This window comes from Thalassophryne amazonica, chromosome 10, assembly GCF_902500255.1.
Source record: "Thalassophryne amazonica chromosome 10, fThaAma1.1, whole genome shotgun sequence".
In the NCBI taxonomy this organism is placed as follows: Eukaryota; Metazoa; Chordata; class Actinopteri; order Batrachoidiformes; family Batrachoididae; genus Thalassophryne; species Thalassophryne amazonica.
This window is the reverse complement of record NC_047112.1, coordinates 74,722,292-74,743,781: the sequence shown is the minus strand read 5'-3', so window position 1 is coordinate 74,743,781 and position 21,490 is coordinate 74,722,292. Positions and strand designations below refer to the sequence as shown.

The 21,490-nt window shown below is 41.5% G+C and overlaps 1 protein-coding gene across 6 annotated transcripts in view; it reads left to right on the top strand.

Annotated features, from left to right (window-relative positions):
* gatad2ab (GATA zinc finger domain containing 2Ab) overlaps positions 1–21,490 on the top strand; it is a 122,898-nt gene that overhangs the window by 89,166 nt on the left and 12,242 nt on the right. For 5 of the 6 annotated variants that reach the window (XR_004563136.1, XR_004563135.1, XR_004563134.1 and 2 more), the window contains 6 exons: positions 7,176–7,475; positions 17,206–17,329; positions 18,557–18,688; positions 18,764–18,835; positions 19,045–19,161; positions 21,220–21,420. Coding sequence is in view for 3 of the 6 variants with exons in the window: in XM_034180284.1 (XP_034036175.1) it covers positions 7,189–7,475; positions 17,206–17,329; positions 18,557–18,688; positions 18,764–18,835; positions 19,045–19,161; positions 21,220–21,420 (933 nt within the window). In the remaining 3 variants the exon portion in view is untranslated. The remainder of the gene's footprint in view (positions 1–7,175; positions 7,476–17,205; positions 17,330–18,556; positions 18,689–18,763; positions 18,836–19,044; positions 19,162–21,219; positions 21,421–21,490) is intronic. The other variant, XM_034180285.1, reaches the window with a different exon arrangement.

The following is a 21,490-nucleotide window of genomic DNA, read 5'->3' as shown; positions in this document are numbered from 1 at the left end:
TGCTTTAAAAAAAAAAAAAAAAGTGAGTAAAACTCAAAATCCTTAGATAGCTTTTTTTTTTCCATATATGCAAATGCATTGGGAACACTGCACATTCTATTCCAAATAAAAACATTATAGAAAGTGAAGAAAAATAAATATTAGGCTGTTCAAATAATAGCAGTGTCTGCATTTTTCTTTTTCTGACCTTTAGTACACCCCTACAGGTGGCCCTTATTTAAGGATGAGGGCAGCAAATGCTGTACATGCAGGTTGTTGTGCATTTCTCTCTGATAATCTGAGTAAAATGGGTCATTCCAGACATTGTTCAGAAGATCAACTTACTTTGATTAAAAAGTTGATTAGAGAGGGGACAGCATATAAAGAAGGGCCGAAAATAATAGTCTGCTTTAAAATGGCAACCAAAACCAGAAAGAACTGGAAGAAAACTGGAAACCACCATTTAAATGGATCAAATAATAGCCAGAATGGAAAAGAGTTAGCCAATGATCAGCTCCAGGGTGATCAACATTTTGTGGACTGATGAAAGTGAGATTTTTCTTTTTGGGTCTAGAGGGTCACTGACAGTTTGTCAGGCAACCCCCAAAAACTGAATAGACCGTTGTTACATTCTCAATGCGCATGCTCAGTAGTGCGCAAAGCTCAAGCGATAAAGCGTGAAGTCAGAGCTCTGCTGTTGGCATGGGGAGCGTTAAGGCCCCATTAAAAACAAAACAGTTTGTCATCCTTCACATCATAAAAAAGTGATGTGGGAGGGTGGATTTTTTTTTTTTCTTCTTCTTAAAAAACCTGAAAAACAACACCTGCATACCAAGTCAGGAACTGAAGATATCAGATATTTTTAAAATAAATATTGTTTCCATCTTAAATACAGTCAGTGTGCTGCACACTAGTAGCGTGATAAACATGTATACTGTGTCTGAGTGAAATGGAGCAACTGACTGTGATTGTCAGTGACCGCCTTTGGCCAAGACACACTCACCACCTAGCAGATGTGTGCGTTCTTGCACCAGCTGTACCGCCACCAGTGAAATTCGCCAAAAAAAAAAAAAAAAAAATAGATGCGGACCGATTTCAGCATGTGGGCGAGGATGATAGTTTTTTTTTTTTTTTTTTTTATGGTGCCCAAGTACATATTTGTCCAAAACACATATAAGGAGCAGCTCCCGCAGCTTATTCCACAGGGTGCTGTTCTTTAATGATCGCCTACGATCCAAAAAGTATCAAACAGGATGAAATGGCTCAATCTGGCTTGATTTCTATCAGGCTGGTTTATAAAGTGCAGATCTGGCAACCCCACCCGAAAACACAAGTAAATACCTGCGCCCTATAGGCCAGAATTTCAGCCACTTAGAGATTGTAAGTTACAGTGCGCCTTTTACTGTTTCTAACCTCTTGAAAAATATTGAAGTGTTTTCTTTTCATGACGACTGGAGCAGTATGCTTTAATGTCTTCAAGGAATTTTTATAACTTTTTTTTTAACATTCTGCGATCTGCCTGACAGAAAATGTTGCTGTTTTTCCGGCGTTCCTCCGCAACACAGCTGTCATTTGTGTGAATCACACTTGAATCAAGACGTTAAATGTACAGTAATTTTCGGGCTATAAGCTGCTACTTTTTTCACACGCTTTGAACACTGCTGCTTTTACAGTAATGCGGCTAATTTATGGATTTTTACAGGCTTTTTCATAAGTCGAAATACGTCAATTAATGCTGTCAATTGATTTCCTGAAAGCTGCGCTCCTCATGCGGTGTAAATTCACACACAGTGTAAATATAAGGTCTTACCTGTTAGTTTTAGTGAAGAAAAGTCCCTCTCCGGCACTTTGCGCCATCAGATCAGTTAGCAGAGCGGAGCCTTCTCCCCCGAAGCTTCCAAACCGGTTCTCTGTCTTGGCGCAACAAGTTGAAAAAGTCACAGCGCCTCATTAATGGCCCACTCACACGGCACTTAACGAAGGGCAACAAAGCCCTAACGAAACAAGAAGTCTGGACTTTTGTTGGCATCGTTTAACCTTTGTGCAGCGTCGTTCCTGCAGCATTCGCTTCGTCAGGATTTTTAAACTGTCAAAAATTTGAACGAAGGACAACGAAAACCTCAATTCATCCGTATTTTGTTTTGCTGTCGTTCTTGACATTTTTTATCGTTTGCTTAGTTTTTGTAATGTTAGCATTTAGTTGGACTTTGTTTGACCAGCTGAATGTTTTCACACAGTACAGAAGATCAACATTAGCTTTGGTTTCGTTTAGTTCCTCTTTTGTCCCTTTTGCGCTTTTGCTTCACAGGATATTTGGTGATAAAGCTCGTTTATCCACCTTTTCTCAACGAATTGTGACTTTTTTACTTTTTTCCCTTTGGTCAGGAATCGTCGTATGCCGTGTGACCGGGCCATTACATCTCATTTACCACAGACTCCATCCGATCCTGGCTGCACACGATGAAAGTTAGAAAAAGTTAAAGTTACTCAGTTCTCCGTGTGTGCGCTCGCTGGATGACGTACGTGTGAATATTTATGTGTAACATTTCAGGGGAAAAAAGCACTTACAGTACGTATTTAATTAAAAGTTAAAAAAATCTTTGTCTAACATCTTTCTGTGTAAATATCTCATGTTGGAACGTCAGGACAAGTGCAGCTTATTTATGTACAATTTCTTTTTTCTTTTTAAAATTGGTGGGTGCTGCTAATATGCAGGTGCGCTCTATAGTCCAGAAATTACAGTAGTGTCACACAAGCTATTTTATTGTTGTAATGTTGATTGATTTTCACAAATAAAGCCATAACAAAAATGTACACACACAGCTGGTGATGTCAATGTTATCTGTTAAATATTGTCTTATTATTCTGATTGTCACATCTGGGACATGTTTAAGGGACTGTGTCCACCTTTCTTTGGGGAAAGTTTCACGCATTTGTTGGAGTGTTAGCCATAGATTCAGTAATGTCTGTGTAGTTGCACAGAGCATGCATACCCGCATTAAAATGCTTTGCACCCCACTGTGTTCTACATGAGTGACTTGCGGAGTACTCGGTGCGTATGCTCCAAACAATGTAACAGCGGTCTATTCAAGCCACAGTGTATTGTGAAGATAGTGAAGCACAGTGGAGCAAGCATCATGATATGGGGATGCATCTCATAATATGATGTCTGACCTATTTATCGCATACCAGGGATCATGGATCAGTTTGAATACATCGGAATACTTGAAGGGGTCATGTTGCCTTTTGCTTAAGAGGAAATGCCCTTGAGATGGGTGTTTCAACAAGACAATGACCCCAAACGCACCAGCAAGTGAGCAGCATCTTGGTTCCAGATCAACAAGATTAACATGGAGTGGCCAGCCCAATCCAGGGACCTTAACCCAATAGAAAACTTGTTGGATGACATCAGAAATGCTGTTTTTGAGGCAAAACCAAGAAATCCAGAGGAATTGTGGAATGTAGTTCAATAGTTCTGGGCTGGAATACCTGTTCCCAGGTGCCAGAAATTGGTCAAGTCCATGCTACACAGATGCGAAGCACTTCTCAAAAACAGTGGGTTATACAACTAAATATTAGTTCAGTGATTCATAGCAAAGCTAAATCTACAAGCATTTTTCAGTTTATACAGTAAGTGATGTAAAGCAAAATGCAGACAGTGCTATTTTTGTTTTGAACAGCCTAATATTCCTTTTTCTTCACTTTATGCAAAGTAATAACAAAATTTTGATACATTTTTCTTCATGTTTTGATTTGGAATAGAATGTGCAGTGTTCCCAATGCATTTGTGTGCATGGAAATGAAAGCTATTATAAGAATGATAAGCTTTACTCTGTTTTTTTTTTTAATACACTATTATTTTACTATATATATATATATATAACTATATATCTGCTACTATATACACAAGAGTGAAAAATAACAGTGATTGTGAACATTTCATTATCAAAGCCTTATGAGAAAAATGTAATTGAGGCTTGATATTTTAGAGTTTAAATATGAACTCACTCTGCCTTTACTCAGATTGGCAGATTCCATCTTGCATCATTAAACATGTCCATAAAATACACTTCTCGCCTTTTTGGCCCTGCCTACCTGGTGGCATAGCGACCACTTGATTGAAAATTAATGGTAGTTATTTGCTTTGCCTCTGTCTCTTGTTAATGGGACCAAGGGGTGATGAGAGGTCCCACCCATAATTGGAGAGTATTGTAAACAATGGTGTTGGAGCACCCTTTGCTCGATAAACTACATAATGACACCATTTCCAAAACCCAGAGTTTTTTGCATTGTTTATTCAGTAAAATAAAACATATCAGCAGAAATAATGCAAATACTGATATGCTTGTGAAAGGCTTATATCAGCCAATATTATTGGACAATCTGTATATGGGTTGTGCTCTAATGTATGCCAAATAAACATCACACCTAAGTAAAAAAACAAAACAACAACAAAAACACCTTGGGAATCCAGAAATGAACAAACTTTCATTGACATTGGGCATCTTATAAGAAGGAGTGTGTGTGAATTGATATGGTATGCACAGTGGGGCATACTCTACAATACTATGGAGGAGCAATACTTCTTATTATGGAACAAGACAGTTTAGTGCAACACATTGCAATCAATCACAATTCTGTGTTTACTGTAAACATTTGTTTAAAATAAATTCTAGAGCACCATGCTCATAGAGCGCAAACCTCTGCCAACACTAGTTTTCAGTTCCTTAAATTTTTAGGTCAAAGTCCCGTTAGAAGTGGCTTTTCATATGCTAAAATATTATACAGAATATAGATCAAAAGGGTTTTTCAATGTTAAAATCAAATATCCGCTAAATCCGCAGTACGGATCTGATGGGGATCAGTCTATTCGTTGAGTGTCAGTTTGCATGTCATTGTCACAAATGAGTGATTCAAGCACTTTTGGTTGAAATGTAATGCATAATGTACATCAAATGGGCTTTTCAGCATTAAATTCAAATGTCCACAAAATCCACAATCCGGATCAGATCTGGATCAAACTTTGTCAGGAGATAGTGAGTGCCAGTCTGCACCTCACTTTCAAATATGAGTGATTGGGGCATGTTTGTTTAAGATATAATGTAACATATACATTAAATTGTGCCAAACAGGCGAAAAGGCAGCAACTTTTTCATGTGGAATCTTACTGAATTGGTCCTCCCGACACGTGCACACATGGCAGCTGACTGTCCCCTGAATGTTGTCTGGTGTGGCGTTGAAAATACAGCCTCAAGTCTTGAGCAGTCCGCACACATACCACACGAGAGCCACTGACATACTGGGCAGCACACATGTGAAAGTCGGATGGCACTGGTGCGGCCTTTGCAGACAAGGATTTGCACATGAATGCAGCGCGGTATTCTCACGGATGTCGAGTTCCACTTGCATGGTTTAAGTGATGACACATTTGCACACAGTGCTCAGGATGGATATGGACTATTATGTGAAAAGCTGTGGAAATTTCCCCTGACTTCAGGCAGAAAAAAGTAATATAAATAGTAATAATTTAAATAAAGAAGAAAAGTGTAGACGGCAACTCACAGATTTGCAGAATGATGTCTAGCGGCTTATCAGTATTATCTTCTCCGCTGGTCCTACTGTGCTCTCCTCCCGAGAATGATTGTATAATCTTCCGCTGTCTGAGTACAGTGATCCACTCAAAGCGCTGCTCAATGCATGCATGGGCTCTGTGAAGCTGTGGAAGTGCTCTGCTAAAAAAAAAAAAAAAAAGATGGAGTTCTGGCATTGTCCTTGTCTCATGCACAGGTGATGTGCAGCACGCTGTCCATGCGTGCTTGAAGGACTGTGAGCCTTCAACATATTTCCAATGTGGTCCTTAATAGAAAATAAATAAGTAAACGAAGCTGGCGCACTTGCATTGTCCTCATCTTCTGCACAGGTGAAGTCCAGCACGCTGTCCACACCTGCATGGCAGGTAGGTGCTGGCCAACTAGAGGACAAATAGAGGACAACAACAATAAATGTGGTTTGTGCGCCTTTTGTGGCCGGAGAGGAAACATTCAGCCCGCCGACGCATGCGCAGGGCAGGTGGGCACCGGCCCAGCAGCATTAAACTTATTTCCACTGCGGTCTTGAAAAAATTAAATAAATAAAAGAGGACAATACAGTCGGTATGGTTCGTGTGCTTTCTGTGACCGGACTGGACATGTCCAGCCCGCTGATGCACGTACACGGTGGGTGGGTGTCGGCCCAACAGCATTAAACTTATTTTCACCGTGGACCTCAGAAAGGTAATTAAATAAAAAGCACAAAACACAATAAATCCAATTCCTGGAGCTCCTTCAAGTCCAGCATACTGAAGCGCATGCACAGCAGGTGGGCGCTGGCCCGGCAGCAGAGGTGGGCACCTGAAGGCTGCTGGACTCATTCGGCCCCTTGCAGAGGCACTGTTCCTCTACGATCATATAAAAACAAAAGTGTGTGTCACTCCCTCACAAGTTGTCCCTGCTGCCCATGTTTCTGAGTCACGGAGACTAAGCGGTGAGGAGTATGAGGCGCCCGCCTGACTATTTTGCAAGGAAGTTTGCCGCAAGAATTTTTTTGATGACTGTATTAATAAATTGTGAGCAGAATATAAAGTTCAAATGGGTACATTTGATATACCACCTACCAATGTGTGCATGTTTGTTTTACCATTGCAGAGTTCATTATCTTTTGACCAATTCTACGAGACTCTTGTGCAAACCTTTTAACTTTTACCAATGTCTGAAGGTACAAAAGTAGCAGCGAAATAAGCTTGACAGATTCATAACGCTTAACTGTGTAACACAATTGTGTTTAACGAGTAAGCAGGTGTTTTTTTTTTGGGGGGGGGGGGGGGGGATTTCCCCATATCTGGATGCAGAGCCTCAGAAGGATAAGAAGTCCTTGGCACCATTTAGTCTGCTCCAAATGTATTGGAAACACAAGGCCAGTCCGTTCGTTTTTGGTATAATTTGAAAGCATGTCGGTTTTATTTCAACATGTGGTGAAGTGTGTAGGACGTAGCACCATTTTAATTAACCAACCCATTTTTTTTTTTTGGCAAGCATGATCTGTAAATGGATCAAGCATGTGACTCATTTGTTGAAATACAAATGCTTATAAAATTGTTTTTGGTAAAATTGTGATTAATGGTTTAAAATGTTGTAACCCTTTCCTCCTTGTCTCTCCAGGCTGAGCACAGCCATGTCAGAGGAGGCAGTCCGTCAAACGCGCAGCCAGAAGCGCGCGCTGGAGAGAGACCATGCAGCTCTGACTGGCTCTTTGGTGGACATGGACCCAAAACGGCTTAAGCTCGAAAAGGGTGATGCTGGTGGGGGTGCCTTGGCTCTGGTGGCTGATGGTGTCAAGATAAAGAGCGAGCAGGCTGCAAAAATGGCAGCCAGTATCCTTAAAGCTGGAGAAGTAAAGGCCACCATCAAAGTGGAGGTACAGACGGGAGATGAGCCTGTTGACATGAGTACATCCAAGAGGTGAGAAATGGAAAAGCATTGCAGTGTTGGAGTTGTTGTGATCTGAGTTTGACAAAAAATATGAGTACTTCAAAATGTGCATGTGAACATGAACAGTATGAGCTTGTTGGTCACATGGGACACGTAATGTTTGCATTCAACACAGATTTGTATATAGAACGTATTTTCTGGAGTATACTGTACATCACAATTTTTTATTAGTTTGCAAGGCCTTGTGACATACTTTGGTGTGACTTGTATACCAATAAAAATAAATAAATGGCAATAATTAAAAGCACATCACAAGAATGCACCAACATTTCAAATTAAAGGGCACGTTGCACACTATTTAATGTCCCAGTTAGCAACCAATATTTAAGTAATCATGTTTCTAAGTCTATCTGCCCACCAGCGGTAATAATTAGTGGTCGTTGATGTATTTTATTGCTAATTATCCATCTCGCTCGGCGAGTTAGCATGTGCATTTCCGGAAAACGGCTTACTCAGCATTTCTTGCCGTGTGGCATACATTTTGGCAAACGCATGGCTGACAGACACAGTGAAACGAATGCTGCTATGTCCGATAACGAAGCTTCTGAGGTTTCATTCGAAAACGATGGCTCAGATTTATCAGATATGGTCGGAACGTCGCCTGGATATCTGGCAATGACTTTGATGATGATGATGTTGATGGTGAAGGAGCTGCAGCAGGGTATGCCGAAATACTGCCCTACCGTTTGGAGCCAGAGGTCCAGCAGCAGAGGCTGCTTCCACTGACATAGAGGATGTATCTGTCGGGGATGATTGTGTGGGGAATACAGAATGTTGAGAAACCACCGATAATTAATTTTGTATAACTGTACTCTTTAGGCCTATACTAACAGCAGATGCAGATGACAAAATTATTAAACCCCCCCCCAATGAAAGTTACTGTTTTAATTTCATTTAAAGTCTTCCAAGATTTCCCAACTGGTTTTTTTGTTTATTTATTTATTTTTATTTTGTAAACAGAGCAAGGAAATTTCAACACATTAATAAAGTTTTATTTTGGACGCTCAGTTGTTTTACTGTGCATACACAAATATTATTTCACAATGAGCAAAACCTTGAGGGTCAAATTTAATAATTTTTATTCTGCGTGTACATTGGAAGAACAGTCAGTTATATCTTGATTTTACAAGCTGTGATGTCCCAGTTGGGACCTCTTTGATGGCGTGATCCTGGATATTATTCTCCAGTTGGTGATCTTGTGCCATGAATGCGTGCATGACTGTGCCAGTTGGGACTTTTTTGATGGTGTGGACCTGGACATTGTCCTCTGGCTGGCAATCGTGTACCATGCATGTGCGACAGTGCCAGTCAGGATCTCTTTGATGGCATGGCCCTGGACATTATTCTCCAGCTGGTGATCACACACCATCCACGAGTGACTGTGCCAGTTGGGACCTTTCTGATGGCGTGGACCTGGACATTGTTCTCCGGCTGGCGATCGTGTGCCATCCATGCGTGACAGTGCCACTCGGACCTCTTTGATGCCGTGGACCTAGACATTATTCTCTGGCTGGCAATTGCGCATGATCCATGCATGATGACTTCTTTGATAGTGTGGACTATAGATATTTAATCTTGGAAATCATTCTACAGATGGGTGAGTGCCCTGTTTAGTTTTTTCTTTTGTATTTTGTTCTTCTTTTTCTTAATCTTACTTTGAGTTGTTTGATTTTGGATCCAACAACTGACTGCTGTCTGCTGTCTGTACCAGAGCAACACACTGTTTTAACCCCGATGTAAGCTCCCACTGTGAAAGTGCAAGCAGAACTGTCAGCTGTTTTTCAGGGTGCCTGATCACACAAATGTATTTCTTAGATTTTTCACAGTTACATTAATGACAACACTTGTAAGCATGCACAAAGCTGAGCCTCTAGCAGACTGTTTTTAACAGGCTGCATTCATGACTGATGAATGTGCACATGCACCAAGTCTTCTCACAGTGGAGTTTGGCTGCTGTGTTTACCGTGACTACATCAAAATTAACAGTTATCACTTAAAAATGAACATCACAATGCAACATCACACTTATGTAAAATTAGCAATTAATCTGTGGCTCTGTTCTTAACTTGAGCAGCTAAATTACATTCAAGCACACGCTGGGACATTTCTTCAAAGCTACATAAATGCTGTCGGCAACACTCATGTACTTTGTTTTCAGCCGTCTCCATAGCTTCGTGTCGTAATCAGCTTGTAAACTAGTTTGTGGGAATTAAAAGATGTGGAGAGTAGTGTGTTGGATTGATTCTGTGCTTTTGTATGGACCAGATATGGAATCTTTCGATGAATCTAGGGCAGTGGGTTATGGTGGGATGTAGAACTTTAAACACATGGACAACCGAAGCACAGAATTCTATCACGTGCTTGTTATAATATAAATACACGTGGAAGTCCTTGGATTCTGTTCTGTGCCCTGAGCCGTTCTTTATACATATTAATCTGTTGGCATTTTGGGTTTCTATCTTTGCTTTAGCGAGTGGTCTGACAGCAGCCACACAGGAAGTTGTGTTGTTCTCGGCAACCTGCCCTCATTTTAAAAGTTTGAGGCTCCGGAGGCCCGGGCTCCATTTTCTTCTTCCACAGCAGCACCTGAACTCTGGCTCTCACTTCACACAAAATGAAGCCTATGTGTCACAAACTGGTTCCAACTGGTTGTTGCCATGGTTTCCACATTGGAAGGAACAGTTGGAGGAAGGAGGGGCAAGGAGGATTGGTTGGTATGTCATGTGTCCATGCAGACACATGTGATGTCATGTGGCATGTTTGATTAATACCATTACAGTTGTGCAGAGTGACACGATGGCTATTAAAAATCAAACGTAGAGCTCAGTCATTTAAGAGTGCTCCGTGGTAAAACGGATGTTCCCTGAAGACTCACCTTTGGCCTCTGAGTAACCTTCAGCACGTGTCTGCACTTAGTCACTACAAAGTCAAATGTATTACCTTAAAACTGTATCTAGAGCACTCTGTCCCTGTGAGGCAGATTTTCAAAATCAGACGGCACATTGTGTAATCATTAAAAATGCCAGTATTGAACACATCTTGTCCAGGCCTGTTGCTTGTTTATAAAAAGTTCAATTAACATGCCAGGTGCATCTTTTAAGCAGTACTTGGGACTGACTATATTTTGAGAGGAGAATCCTACTTCAACTAATCAGATCTGATATAGCTTTACTGTACTGAGGTCACAGTTTGAAGACGAGGCACAGAGCAACACTCAACATTACATAACCAGTGTGCGTAGTGATGCTTGTGTAAGCTGTTCTCAGTTGAGTGTTAGCAACCACCATATGGCCGGCCATGTCATTTACTCTCTCAAGGCAAATCTAGCTAGACAAAAATATTTCTACCCCCTTCAGACATTCTGTGTTTCACAAGAGTATACTGTATTTTTCTAATCAGTTGTCCAACAAGCCCAAGGAGTTAGACTTGGCAAACAGGAGTAATACAGTGCATCCTGAAAGTATTCACAGTGCTTCAGTTTTTCCACATTTTATGGTACAGCCTTATTCTAAAATGCAAGAAATTTATTTTTTCCCCCTCAAAATTCTACACACCATACCCCATAATGACAATGTGAAAAAAGTGTTTTGTTGGAAATATATATAACTAAGTAATCACATGTACGTAAGTATTTACAGCCTTTGCCATAAAGCTTAAAATTGTGGTCAGGTGCATCCTGTTTCCAGGGATCATCCTTGAGATGTTTCTACAGCTTAATTGGAGTCCACCTGTGGCAAATTCAGCTGATTGGTCATGATTTGTTAAGGCACACACCTGTCTACATATAAGGTCCCACAGTTGACAGTGCACATCAGGGCACAAACCAAGCATGAAGGCAAAGGACTAGTCTGTAGACATCTGAGACAGGATTGTCTCGAGGCACAAATCTGGGGAAGGGTACAGAAACATTTCTGCTACTTTGAAGGTCCCAGTGAGCACAGTGGCCTCCATCATCCGTAAATGGAAGAAGTTCAGATCCACCAGGACTCTTCCTAGAGCTGGCCACCCTTCCAAACTGAGCGATTGGGGGAGAAGAGCCTTAGCCAGAGAGGTGACCAAGAACCTGATGGTCACTCTCAGAGCTCCAACATTCCTCTGTGGAGAGGAGAACCTTCCAGAAGGACATCCATCTCTGCAGCATTCCACCAATCAGGCCTGTATGGTAGAGTGGCCAGATAGAAGCCACTCCTTAGTAAAAGACACATGGCAGCATGCCTGGCGTTTGACAAAAGGCACCTGAAGGACTCTCAGACCATGAGAAACAAAATTCTCTTGTCTGATGAGACAAAGATTGAACTCTTTGGTGTGAATGTCAGGCGTCATGTTTGGAGGAAACCAGGCACCATCCCTACAGTGAAGCATGGTGGTGGCAGCATCATGCTGTGGGGATGTTTTTCAGCCGCAGGAACTGGGAGACTAGTCAGGACTAGGGTTGGGTATCGAGAACCGGTTCTTTGCGAGTATTGTTAAGAAATGATTTGATCCACTGTTATCAATAGCCTTTTTGCTTAATGATTCCCTTATCGGTCCTTCAGAGCAGCCGTTGTTTTTGAGGGTGTTTGTCGGGAAAATTATCATTTCTCTACGTTGATTACAGACCCTGCAGCGACTCTATAATCAACCGTTTGTTCAGCACGACACCACCGAAGCGTGTACCACTAGCTCGTCGGTTCTTTGATTCGCTGCTCTTCAGAAATGGCAAGTCCGCTTCTTAACCCCTCTCAAAGCCATTAAAGTATCGTGAGTCACTTTTGGGTGGATTAAAGTAACTAACTGGGACTCTTGTCTTGTTGCAGTCAAGAAACGAGAATCGTCCTCCGTTCCGTTGGCACAACGCCAAACTCTACGCCGCTCTCTGCCGAGACAGTCCGGTTGGAATTAATAACTTCAAAGCGAATCTCTGCTTTAAATAAAATGACACCTCTTACAAACGTTGTAATACAGACAAACTACAATCGACTAAAATGTTTTTTCCCTCCCTAAATGAGACGTCCTGCATTCTTTATAAATTACATCCTGACGTGCAGCACAGCCAGCTGCAAGAGCTCAGCTCAGATGTATGGAAAGACATTGCCACTAATGTATGAAAGGAAATGCTTTTGACAAAAAACTACAGATTTTGTTTATTTCTGTTTATGTCCAGAGATCAAGGATCCACCATGTAGAATTTATTATGTCCAAAGTTTATGGATCCAGTGACTAATTTCATATTTATTTACTTTAAGACTCAAAAGGTTCAATTTCAATTTATGGCCCACTCACATGGCACACGACGATTCCTGAACGAAGGGAAAAAGTAAAAAAACGTCACAATTCGTTGAGAAAAGGTGGACAAAAGAGCTTTTATCACCGAACAGTCTGCGAAGCAAAAGTGCAAAAGGGACGAAAGAGGAAATTAACAAAGCCAAAGCTCACGATCTCGACGAAATGTGCCTGGAGCCACAGCTGCAGCAGTGTGTGTCTGCATCTCTGCATTCCAGGACTCAGCGCTGGGACGGAGCTCATAGCGCCTGAGTCCTGGAGAAACTGCAAACAGAAGCTGTGAAGATCTGTGCGCATGGTGGACCACCTGCTCTGGTTCCTCGTCCAGAACAAAAGATGGATCATCTCTATCATTATCAGAATCCACACTGTCAACGCTGCGCGCCCCGTCTTCCTCCAATTTAAAAAAAAAAAAGTGTGCTGTGGTCACTGCTGTGTCACTGTATTATGTTCTAAGCCATATATATTTATTTTTATTTATAACAGAAAACTCAAAAGGGAGAATAAATATAAGTGTAAAGATGATTGAATATATCAGAGCAGTAATTAATCAGTGAGTGTGAATGCGCGCATTGACTCACGTGCGGTTTTTCCACCAGCTGATCACTGATCCACAACGTGAATTCTTCCTTCCAGAACAGCTCTTTATATAATCATTTTGTTTCATCTACCCATTGCCACATGTACAGAAGGACTGGATTATCATTCCTACACTCATATTGTTATATTTAATACAAAATAATAAGCGCACGCGGGAGCTCCTGCTGCCGCTGATGCTGCATTCAAGTACCGTCGGAAATTACACAACTTTTGTTGTTTCAAATTCAGCAGTTGCTTGTGGCAACATAATTAATTATATCCACACAAAAGATTAATTCTGGCCTATGTAAAGTGCCTGAGCCCATTGAAGCTGGCCCCCACACAGATAAAAAAGAAAAATCCAAGCAAACAGGCTGAGTTTGCCCTGTAATTTCCAACGGTACATGAAGCAGCAGCAGCCTCAGCGCTCATAAACCGGCTTCTGCACAGTGTGAAAACGTTCATCAGCTCCAGCGAAGTCAAATTAAACAATAACTAAGAAAAACTAATTAAACAATAACGTAAGAAAAACTAAACAAACGATTAAAAAAACGTCAAGAACGACAGCAAAACGAGCCACAGACGAATTGAGGTTTTCGTTGCCCTTCGTTCAAATTTTTCAACAGTTTAAAAATCCTGACGTAGCGCCAGCTGCGGGAACGAGGCTGTGCGAAGGTTAAACGATGTCGACAGTCAACGAAAGTCCAGATTTCTTGTTTTGTCAGGCCCTCATCACCCTTCGTTAAGTGCCGTGTGACTGGGCCTTTAATTTAATCAGCTTATAAAGTGCCAAATCACAATAAAAGCCGCCTCAAGGGGCCTCACATAGAACAGTTCAACTTAAAAAAAATAAAAAAAATAAATAAAAATTTAAAAATTCAACTACATAATTAAACACAGGAGTAAAAAAATAAAACAGATAAAAAATAAAAACTATTCATAAGAAAGAGAATAAAAAATAGGCTTTAAGTCTTGACTTAAAAATGTCCACGGACTCTGACTGCCTCACGGTTGCAGGAAGACCATTCCACAGAACGGGTGCACGATAAGAAAAAGCTCTTTGACCTGCTGACATAGAAAACCTGTAAAGCCTACTTTTAGTACACAAAAAATTCCCAAGAGGTATCGATAAGGGAATCGATAAGGAATCAGATCGATAAGCAGCATTGATAATGGTATTGATAAAATCTTAGCAATACCCATCCCTAGTCAGGAAAAAGATGAATGCAGCAATGTGCAGGGACATCCTGGATGAAAACCTGCTCCAGAGCGCTCTTGACCTCAGACTGGGATGACTGTTCATCTTTCGGCAGGACATCAGATATCAAAGGAGGGGTTTCAGAACAACTCTGTGAATGTCCTTGAGTGGCCCAGCCATTGCCCAGACCTGAATCTGATCGAACATCTCTGGAGAGATCTGAAAATAGAGCTTGAGAGGTGCTGCAAAGAAGAATGGGCAAAACTGCCCATAGATAGGTGCTCCAATCTTGTCATATTCAAGAAGACTTGAGGCTGCAATTGCTGCCAAAGATGCATCAACAAAGTATTGAGCAAAGGCTGTAAATACTGATGTACATGTGATTTTTAGTTTTTTGTTTTTAATAAATTAGCTACAAGATTTCCAAAAAGCTTTTTCATGTCATCATTACGGGGGTGTTTAGAATTTTGAGGGGAAAAATGAATTTCACTCATTTTGTAATAAGGATGTAACATAACAAAATGTGGAAAACGTGAAGGGCTATAAATACTTTCCGGATGTATTGTATAAGGTATTCTGATAAACATGAAGTACCATCAACACGCTGTTCTTCTTAATGTGTGTGTGTGTGTGAGAGACAGAGAGAGAATGGGTAGTCTTTAAAAATTTTTTTTTGAATAATCGGGGTTAATTTGCATGCACATTTCCCCATTGTTGACACTCGAGCTGCGAGTGTAAGATGCTGTTAGATGGCGCTTTCTCTTTTTTTTTTTTTTGCTGGGCCCTGCTGTTTCCACATGTGCCCATCATGCATTGTTGTGTGGAAGGTCAGAAAAATACTTGAAGACAGTGTGCAAAATGAAGAAAAGGCTGAAGCATCAAGGAGTGGACTATAAAAGAAGAGAAAGTAAGCATGTGTGGGGGAGGGGTATGTGAAGTAGTGAATAGGTTGGCTCCTGGCCATGCATCCCCCCCCCCTCGCTGTCACCCTCACTGGTGTCTCCAGCGGAACTCGGCTCTGCTCGGCTTGTGACTCTGGTGTCAGCAGCTGGGAGGGAGGGCAGAGCCGAGGCCCAGGCTGCGCTGATCCAGCTAGGCCATAGGCCTTACCAGGGAGGAAGGGGAGGGAGGGAGGGGTGAGGCCCTGTCTGGGTGGTAAACTGGGCCTGCGTCTGAAGCCCCAAAGCTTCTTGCTCGACAGCATCTGAACAATTCCGTAACGTCACTGAGTGCGCGCGTAACTGCACGTTATGACCCAATCACGTACCTCTCACGCGGTTGGAAATTGCAACACCTACCTGAAATCATCTTCAAACTTTGCCCATTCCTGAGACAGACTCTCTAGACCGAGGGGAAATGCATCTGTTATTCAGTTATTGTCTACGTGCTGCTGTGAGTCCACCAGTGCTGCTGCCTAAAATCTTAACCTTATTATTCATAAGTAAGTCAACTATGTAAATACACTCCACTTCTTCCACCTCTTCAGATAGAACTTGGTTGTGTATATTCAGGCTTTTATGCTGCCATTTTATTATTGAGCAGTAATTAACAGCTGCCTTAGTTTTGTCACATGCAGAGTGGTTCAGTTACAAAGAATTTTTTAATTAGGTTTGTAACTTCAGAATTAATCAGTTTTGATAAGGGAATTGCGTGCGGGGGACATTGATTCATTCATTTTCTTGACCCACTTATTCCAGTGAAGGGTGCCAGTTGTCACTGGGCAAGAGGCAAGGTACACCCTCGCTAGTCTTTCACAGCACAGACACATTCACACACGCCTACATCCTAACCTGCATGTCTTTGGAATAGAGAGACACCAGAGCACCTGGAGGGAACCCACACAAACACCTGGAGAACATGCAAATGCCACACAAAGGGACCAGGGGGTGAAGCGATTCCGTGACCTTCTTGCTGTGAGGCAACGGTGCTAACCGCTCATCCACCATACTGCCCAGAGGGGCAGAGGGACAGCTTGTTTAATTTTTGGAGTAGTAGAAATGAGGTGTGTTACTTGCATTGTGAGGGAACATCAGCTGGGACACTACACATGTGGGGCACATGAACCAGTACACAGGTCCCTCAACACCTGGAAAAGGCCAGGCTTTAATAGATGGCTATTTTCCAGAGGACAAGGACTTGTGGTCTAGACACCTGGGTGTTTGCCGATCAGGATACAGGCCTGGGTTCTGGTTTACATGGTACAAGTGCATGCTCCTTGACCTGATATGACCTACCAGTAGGAATTTTTAGACAGTTCAATTCAGATTTTTTTTGTTGTCGCACTGAATGACAAAAGCACACTTAACAAAATTCTAGGTTACCTGAAACTTGTGCCCAGTAGTACTGCGATTAATTGATCATTTGTATGCATGTTGTTTGAATGTGTTACTGGAAGAAAGAAGAACCATATCAGTCTAATTTGCCCTTTGCGGTTGATTGGGGATGTCAAAGCAGTTTTTCTTGGCTTTCATTATTTCACTGCAGATTTGTTGGCATCTCTTTGTCCCTCATGTTTGTAGCAAAACCTTGATGAACCAATTATATGCCACCATCTAGTGGCTCTAAGTTAGAACTACAAAGTTGTTTGCAGATGTAACTGCAGAGTGTCAGATTAAATTGTAACGAATAATAGTCAAAATTTAATTGTTTTGCTTCTTTCAGTGACATGAAGAGAGAGCGGCAGCCGCCATCACCAGATGATGTGATTGTGTTATCGGATAATGAGCCTTCCAGCCCCCTCATGAATGGCCACTGCTTCTCAAAGGCGGACACGGATAAACTTATGGTATAAACATTGAATTTTCCAGAAATCTTAATTTTCATTTTGGGATGATTCCAGAAGCAGCTCCTACTGCCTCAATGTCCTCTAATAATAAGAGAATAGGTGATATATTTAAAAACTAACGCTAATGGAGCGTGAGGTTGTTCCTGTAGATGTAGTTTGATAATTTACTGGAATCCTCATTAATTTGTTCCAAAGACAAACTGTTCTTGCTTGGGTCCATTCAACACCCAGTGTTTGTTTGCATAAATCTGATCTTCTCACACAAATTATTAACATACAAGCAACAAGCACATGTACATTTAATAATTTGAATGGCCACACCCTCAGTATACTTTTTTTTTTTTAACTTATTTTATTTAAAATTATAATTTATTTGTGCAACAAAAACTGCAGCTCAAGCAGATCTGGGAAACTTTCCTGATGATGCATTCATGTACAGTAGTGATATATTGGTAACAGACTTTCATGTCTCGTTGCATCGTAGTTATGTTGGCAAGTTGAACACAAGGAAAATTACTCCCTGAACTGATATAAAATCAGTGGCTCTAAAGACTTATACACTTTGTGTGGAAAAAGACTGTGATTGATTTTTGTGCAAGGAAACACAAGACTGTAAATTGCAAGCTGTAACATAATAGATTTTGCTGTAACATAATAGATTTTGCTGTTAATAAGCTGGCTGTCCTTTGACTTAAGAATCACTCATTGTAAATTGGTGACATCTGACTGTCTGACAATTAAGAGAAATTCTTATGCACATCACAGTTGAGTTGCATTCTCTGCTGGTGTTTAATTTTTTTTATTATTTAAAGACAGTGTTTTAGATCAGTATTAGCTGATGACTTATCTGTCCATTTGAAGAGAACAAACTAGGGCTGTGCACCACATTTAGAAAAAGGTGTTCAGACACAGAGCTATAGTTTGTTTTATGTAGAATCTGTAATGCCAGTGGCAGGTTTTGGCACCGAAAACCGAAACCTGGCCAGAGCTTCAGATCCTTCAGCATAATCAGCAGATTGCTGTGGACAGCTTCTTTGCCCTCCAACTCAGTGGCCCTTGTGTGGCGAAAATGCCCTGCCAATACCCACGATGACTAAATTATTGCCATTCCTTATTTCGGCCCCACCTGCATACAATGATTTTCAGCACATTATTGGAATAAAATCTTATATTTTAGAACCAGGTGTATGTCCTTTAAACCCCTTTTCTCCATTGTGTCGTCTGTAGAAGAGCAGCCCAGAGGAGAGGGAGCACATCATTAAACAGCTGAAGGAGGAGCTGAGACTCCAAGAAGCTAAGCTGGTACTGCTTAAAAAACTACGACAGAGTCAGATCCAGAAGGAGAGCACTGTACAAAAGGTGAAATTTCAAAAGAGGAACAGTTGTTAATTATTCCACATGTAAGACTCATATACATTCTTACATTGTTCTTAGGTGTCTGGCTCTGTGACGACTCCTCCTCCTCTTGTGAGAGGCAGCATCTCATCCAGCAAAGGAACGCTCCAGGTAGCTGCTCTGTTTGAGTATAACTTCTGTAAGGTATAATGTAAAACAGTACATATGATAAAGACAGTTTTTCAAAGTATTACTATTGTATACAGGGTGGTTTCACTGCCTTTCATAACTTCAAAATAAAGTATACTGATTTTACAACTACACTGTTGTTAGCTTTAAATAGGCTTTCTGTCAATTACATCTGGCATAACTGTTTATAGGTGATGGGTCGTAGCTCAGGTACGGTGATCCCACCTCCATTAGTACGGGGTGGGCAACATGTCACGTCCAAGCACAATTCTCAGATTGTAATGCCTCCGTTGGTCAGAGGAGCCCAGGTTAGTGTGTGTGTGTGTGTGTGTGTGTGTGTGTGTGTGTGTGAGAGCATTTTTTTGCTGCTTAGGTCATAGTTATTGGATTAATTGGTTTACGGATTTGCCGACTGCTCTAAAAATCACAGATGCTACGATAAAAAAAATTGCCCTTGGACACTTTTTAAAATTTTTTCCACCAACTGCTTGGGCTACCGCCCAAAAATTTCAAGACTCGCATGGTTTTATTTGTCTGTGTTCAACACCGAAGAATGGAATTAAGTTTTATGCTTGGACCGGCTGTGCGCACACAGTCCAGTTGTGCAGGCATGCTGGATTGCTGGATGCGCTCTGTATAGCCATGGCGGAGTCACCCGGACTGGATTTATTGTATTTTTGTCTTTTTATTTTTCTGAGGACTGTTGTGGAAATACGTCTAATCTTGCCGGTGTTCCCGACTGAATGGTCCCCCTAAAAATCAGTCCACCCTGCCATCGCTGCGCATGCGTCATTAGCTACGGTTCACTGATTATCACCTCGTTTCTGCTTCAAACTGCACTCCGGGCATCATCTATCTCAGCAACAGATATCTGACGCTTTTGTACAACAATCATTTCCACATAAATTCAGCATTATTTCATCATAAAAGACGGAGGAACCGATCAGAGTGCCGCTGCTACATGAGCTGCAACTCATGCGTTCACTGCGCATCGGTCATTTCAAAACGTCATCGAGCATCCCCTCATTTCTGCTTAAAACAGCCTCGTTTCTGCTTAAAACTGACTTCAGAATGATTTAAGAGGTTTTACCATTATCATCTGATGGTGATTAATCCATTTGATCACTTTGGGTGAAGAGTCTATCTCTCAGACGATCTGCTGAGCTCCGAAATGACGTGTGCGCAGAGGAGGCAGGGCCGGCCAATTTTTAGGGGCGGACCATTCGGTCTGCAACTTTGGGCCTGCAATCATCCCCATGCACGCAGCACAGCGGGCGTACACCTGTGTGGAGAATGTGGATGAGGCGAACAGGGTTTATTATTTATTCACACTGTCTGTGAGGACATCAGTGGTAGTTGAGAGACGCAGCTCCTACACATCATCAGATGTAAGTTTTCTGCGGAAATGCAGATTTCTACTTTTTTCAGAATCCCCTGCCCCCCAAAAATCAGATTTTTGTGTCCATCAGATCCATATGTTACTCTGCAGCTCGACCACAAATGACTGTCTGACGCGGTCTTCATTGGCCAGAGCGGCCCATGTCAGTAACGCATTGTTCTGACCTCTAACGTGTCCAAAAGCTGCATTGACAAGTTCATGTTTAAATCAGTCCTGGACATTTTTCCATCTTGTGAACTGCGGGTTAATGGCAAAGATTACATTGTGCGTTTTTCTGTCACGGTGACTTAATTTTAAAGTCGGGGGGGAAAAAATCAGTCTGTTCAGAAGAAATGCTTTTTTTTTTTTTTTTTTTTTTTTGCCCCCCACTTAGACTGTAGTAGAGAAGCTTGAATCTTCGACTGGACTGGGTTGCTCTCTCTCGCTCTCTGTGTGTGTGTTACTTATAAATTCAAATGAGTTCTGCGCTTTTTCTCTTTTGTAATTTTTCTCTTTTGTAATCATGGTTTTATTCACTGAAACTGTTCATGTTCAGTTCTTTGTAAAAATTGTTTTGCCTGAATCGATGACTGTAAACTGATGGAAAACATGAAGCAGTTAAATTCTGAGTGTTGATTTAGGTGTCCTATTGGCTCAGTAACAGCTCAGTTCAGTTGGAACTTTGATTGTTGTTGTTGTTTTGTTTTACCAACCGACCCTTCAAACCATGTGTTTTTTATTCCCGACTGACCCTGGCCATCGAGTCCCTGAAAAATCTGTAAACCAAAAAATCAAAATAACTATAGCCTTAACAGAAGCATCAGAAAATGTCTTTACAAAAAGTGTAACAAGGTTTAGCAGTGGTTTATTTGTATCTTTTCTGTCATTTAACATTTTTGCTCTTTTTATTTAAAATTTTCAGCACACTTTTACACACTCAGTCTGTGTTTTTATGTTGGCAGTGACCTTTTCTCTGTTCTGCCCTCAGCCTATTGCAGTGACGCCTCAGCAGATAGCCAGTCTACGTCAACAGCAGCAGCAGCACAGCGGATCAGGCCCCCCTCCGCTCTTGTTGGCTCCCAGGGCTTCTGTGCCCAATGTCCAGGTCCAGGGCCAGAGGATTATTCAGCAAGGACTCCTTCGGGTAGCCAGTATGGCCAATAGTAACGTCATGGTCAGTATTCCTCAGGTGAGGACTTGGTGTGCAAGCAAACACCACTCTGACTGACAGTACACTGTTCAGCATACGTTTATATAAA